This window comes from Myotis davidii, unplaced genomic scaffold, assembly GCF_000327345.1.
Source record: "Myotis davidii unplaced genomic scaffold, ASM32734v1 scaffold2996, whole genome shotgun sequence".
NCBI classification, from domain to species: Eukaryota; Metazoa; Chordata; class Mammalia; order Chiroptera; family Vespertilionidae; genus Myotis; species Myotis davidii.
Window position 1 is genome coordinate 9,315 of NW_006287083.1, and position 4,418 is coordinate 13,732.

A 4,418-nucleotide genomic window follows, 5' to 3' on the forward strand; every position below is an offset into this window, starting at 1 on the left:
AAAGGTTGACTGAACCACACTGATAACAGAAAGTTAGAAGTCAGCCGTTGTTGGAAATACAGAAAGATACACAGTCTTCGTGTTCAAAGTGTTCAGGGGAATTTCTTCTGTAATTTCTAGAGCGAAAAGAGATTAAAAATAAATAAATTTTCTTTCTATTCTACATACCATAAAAATGTCAGCTGCCTGAGTAAGCAATAAATTTGTCCTCACCCCAAGAGAGGTCTGACCTTTCATCACACATGATAATTTATGCAAGGGAGATAGCTGACTCAGGGGGGAGGACGCCACACCAGAAAGATCAAACATATAATTCAAGGTAAAAGTAAGCTCAACCATGTGGGCAATGACTCAGTCATGCCTATGTAATAAAGCCTCAATACAAAGCAAGGCACCAAGGGTGAGCTTCCCTGTGTGGGAGCCCACTGTACACTGGCATGCACCAGGGTCAGGAGAAGGAAACCCCATCTATGCTCCTGGGAGAGGACAGCTGAAGCTCTGCGCCTGCACAGCTCTCCTATTTGGCCCTACACATTATTCCTTTCCCTGCAGTAAATGTAGTCATGAATGCAAACGCTTCCAGTGAGTTCTGTGAAACCTGCTAACATACTGTCAAACCTGAGAGGTTGTAGTTGGGGCCAGAAGTGACAGAGGCCCTGTATGAAGCCCTCTCTCCACGTTTGTAGTTGGACCCGACTGTGTATAGCTGAGGGCTCATTCTTTGTTTAACTTATGAAGGACTGTGCCTCCACCGAAGTAATGCTGGGCATTGCCCCTATTGTCCTCATGCCCTTCCCTCCATATCACACCACAGGCATTCCCTAGATAGACAGAAAAAGCCTAGAACAAAACCAAGCCAGTGGGCCAGATTTGTGGTTTCTAAATATTAACTTTCAGTAATGGAAAGAAAAGCTATTTCCGGGTCTGGGGGAATAAGAGTACATGGTAAACCTAGGAAATGCCAGAAAACAAGAACTGGTTTTGTTGAACCACACTGATAACGGGAACTTTTCCAAAACTGAAGGGCTCATGTCCAAAAATACAGGACCCAATATGCCCAAAGATAAAAAATTCCAGTATCCAAAGTATAACACAAATGCAATTAATACCGAATATATAAAAACTCAGAGTGACAAAAGTTTAAAAAGCTCTTTGCCTACTCTGCTGCATTTTGCTTCTACCCAGATCTGAATTCAAAGAAGAAATCAATTTTCTCTAAAAATGGCTCTTGTCCAAGCAGGAATCCTGAATGTAAAAATACTCTCAAAGCTGCCTCCTTAACAGATAGTAACTGCAGGATCTGGAGATGAAATTTAGAATCTAGTGGAACAAGCAAGAAGGTATCAGTGAGTGTTTAAAACTGTGAGCATTACATGATTGTTCTATTTACCAAAATATTAATATTTTTTTAAAATACATTTTATTGATTTTTTACAGAGAGGAAGGGAGAGAGTTAGAAACATCGATCAGCTGCCTCCTGCACATCTCCCACTGGGGATGTGCCCACAACCCAGGTACATGCCCTTGACCGGAATCGAACCTGGGACCTTTCAGTCCGCAGGCTGACGCTCTATCCACTGAGCCAAACCGGTTTGGCAAAAATATTAATATTTTATGAAAGACAGTTTTTAGAGAAAAAAAATACAGTGAAAATGAGGCCAAAGATAACAGCGTGTGTGCCGTCACCTGCTGTCTTGGTGGCGGGCTTGATGACAGCAGCCCATGTGCCCAGTGTGGGACCCTGGCACCTATTTCTAGGAGAAACAGAGCAAAAATACTGTGTTTGTTCTAACTTCTCTGAAGGGCTTACATAAAGTACTTATCTCTGTTTTGCCTAACTTGGAACTCGGTCAGGGTGGAAAGTGGTAGGTATTGCTTAAAAACATTATAAGGCAAACAAAAACCCCACAGTTGTGTGGAATAAACGATTATCACTGAAACATACATAGGCTGTCGAAGGCCTGGGAGGAAAAGTAGGAGAGAGATTCTTTGGATAATTGGGGCTTTAACAATTGCCCATGAATCCTGAGTAATTTTAGAAAGCTACATGCATGTCCAGGCCCGGATGTATAGACAGAAAACACCTGAGAAGACCCAAAGCTTTCAATTCTGAAAAAGGTAAAAGGCTTTTCTGGCTAAATCTGGCTGCTCTTTAGGCTGAGTGCAAACAGAAGGTAAAGGCGGAGGCAGAGCTGTAAATAGCTTGGCTGTGCTGAATGAGTGGCCCATCACAAGCCAATCTCCAAAGACTAAGAGAGGTGGGTATTTTGTTATGCTTTTAGCTCCTGGGGGTCAAGATAATCTGTTAAACAGTAGCTGAAAACAAGCTAACGGAACAGAGACTGCAATGACTACACACAACAAGGAATATGGTCTTCGCCATAAAACAAATGAACAATTACAGCTTTCAAAAATCAGAAATAGTCCTAACCAGTTTGGCTCAGTGAATAGAGCGTTGGCCTGTGGAATGAAGGGTCTCAGGTTCAACTCTGGTCAAGGGCACATGCCTGGGTGTGGGCTCGATCCCCAGTAAGGGGTGTGCATGAGGCAGCCAATCAAAGATTCTCTCTCATCACTGATGTTTCGATCCTTCTCTCCCTCCCCCTTCTTCTACCTGAAATCAATTAAAAAAAAAAATCAGAAATAGCACACGCCCTGGGGAGGGGGAGAGCTTAATATTCAAATGTCCAATTTTCAACATCAAAAGTATCACAAGGCATACAAAGAAGCAGGAAAGTTATGGCATAGTCAGAGGAAAAGCTAAATAGACAGAATCTGTCCTTTAGAAAACGCAAATATTTGAACTTACACTCTATAGTAACTCTCTTAAAGGGAAAACCGCGAACCAATGAAAAGGCCAATGGAAGCCACAAATAATTAAAGAAATCCAAGAAAGCAATGTATCAACAAATTAAGAATACCAATAGAGAAAGTATGAAAGAAACCAAAGAGAGATTCTGGAGCGGAAAAGTAAAACAACTGAAATAAATTCACAAGAGGGGCTACTAGTAAATAGCATGTTTGAGCAGTCAGAAAAATCAGTGATCTTGAAATAGAACATTTGAAATAATACAGTCAAATGGACTAACATATCCATTATGAGAGTTTTGGAAGGAGAAGAAAAGATAGAAAGAACATTTGACGAAATAGTGACCAAATCTTGAAAGCAACAAAAAAGAAACCACATGACAGGTATACTAATGAGTAGCCAATTTCCAATCAGAAAACATGGAAGCCAAAGGTAGTGGACTAACATATTTAAAATACTGAAAAACTATTAACATGAAATCTCTATCTGGCAAAACTGTTCTTCAAAATTAAGAAGAAGTAATTAAAGCATTCTCCAAAAAAGAGAAGTTGAGGGAGTTCATTTCCACTAAACATGGTAAAGGGAGTCCTTCAGGTTGAAAAGCAAGTGTGCTAGGCAATCATGTCAGTTTTAACTTTCCACTGTTATTTGACAACTAGAGGCCGGGTGCACGAAATTCATGCACCGCGGGGAGGGGGGGGGGGGGGGGGGGGGGGGGGGCGCGTGTCCCTCAGCCCATGTTGCGAGAAGGCGTAGGTCAGGCCAAAGGACCCCTCCGGTGCAGGACTGGAGCTGGGGAGGGACACGGGAGGGTGGCTAGCTGGAGAGGGGCCGCGGGAGGGCTTTAGGGCACGTCCGGCCCATCTCACTCAGTCCCGATCAGGCGGACCCCAGTAGCCAGCTAACCTACTGGTTGGAGCGTCTGCCCCATGACGGTCACTGCACGTCATAGCAAGCGGTTGAGCGGCCTTAGCATATCATTAGCATATTATGCTTTGATTGGTTCAATGGGCAACTAGATGACTGGACGCTTAGCATATTAGGCTTTTATTGCACAAAAATTTGTGCACTCGGGGGGTCCCTCAGCCTGGCCTGTGCCTTCTCGCAGTCTGGGACCCCTTGGGGGATGTCCACCTGCTGGCTTAGGTCTGCTCCCCAGGGGATCGGGCCTAAGCTGTCAGTCAGACATCCCTCTGGCAGCCCAGGAGCCCTCTGGAAATGTCCACTTGCCAGCGGCGAACAGGCCTAAGCTGCAGTCGGACATCCTTAGCGCTGCAGAGCAGGTGGGAGAGGCTCCGGCCATCACTGCTGTGCTGGCAGCCGACAGCCTGGCTTGTGGCTGAGCAGAGCTCCCCCTGTGGAAGCACACTGACCACCAGGGGGCAGCTCCTGCATTGAGCGTCTGCCCCCTGGTGGTCAGTGTGTGTCATAGTGACCAGTCATTCCCAGTAGTTTCTGGGGTTAGGGTCAATTTGCATATTACCCTTTTATTATATAAAAAATAGGGGCCTCATGCACGGGTGGGGGCTGGCTGGTTTGCCCTGAAGGATGTCCTGGATCCGGGTGGGGGGCCCGCTGGGGTGCCTGGCCAGTCTGGATGAGGGGCTGG

At 45.1% G+C, this 4,418-nt stretch overlaps 1 protein-coding gene across 1 annotated transcript in view; it reads right to left on the bottom strand.

Moving 5' to 3' along the window:
• Positions 1–6: 6 nt before the first annotated feature.
• Positions 7–4,418, bottom strand: part of LOC102753851 (isoleucine--tRNA ligase, cytoplasmic-like) — a 6,004-nt gene continuing 1,592 nt past the window's right edge. Inside the window, exon 3 of the mRNA XM_006758982.2 lies at positions 7–116. Coding sequence (XP_006759045.1) covers positions 34–116 — 83 coding nt within the window. The 3' untranslated portion in view covers positions 7–33. The remainder of the gene's footprint in view (positions 117–4,418) is intronic.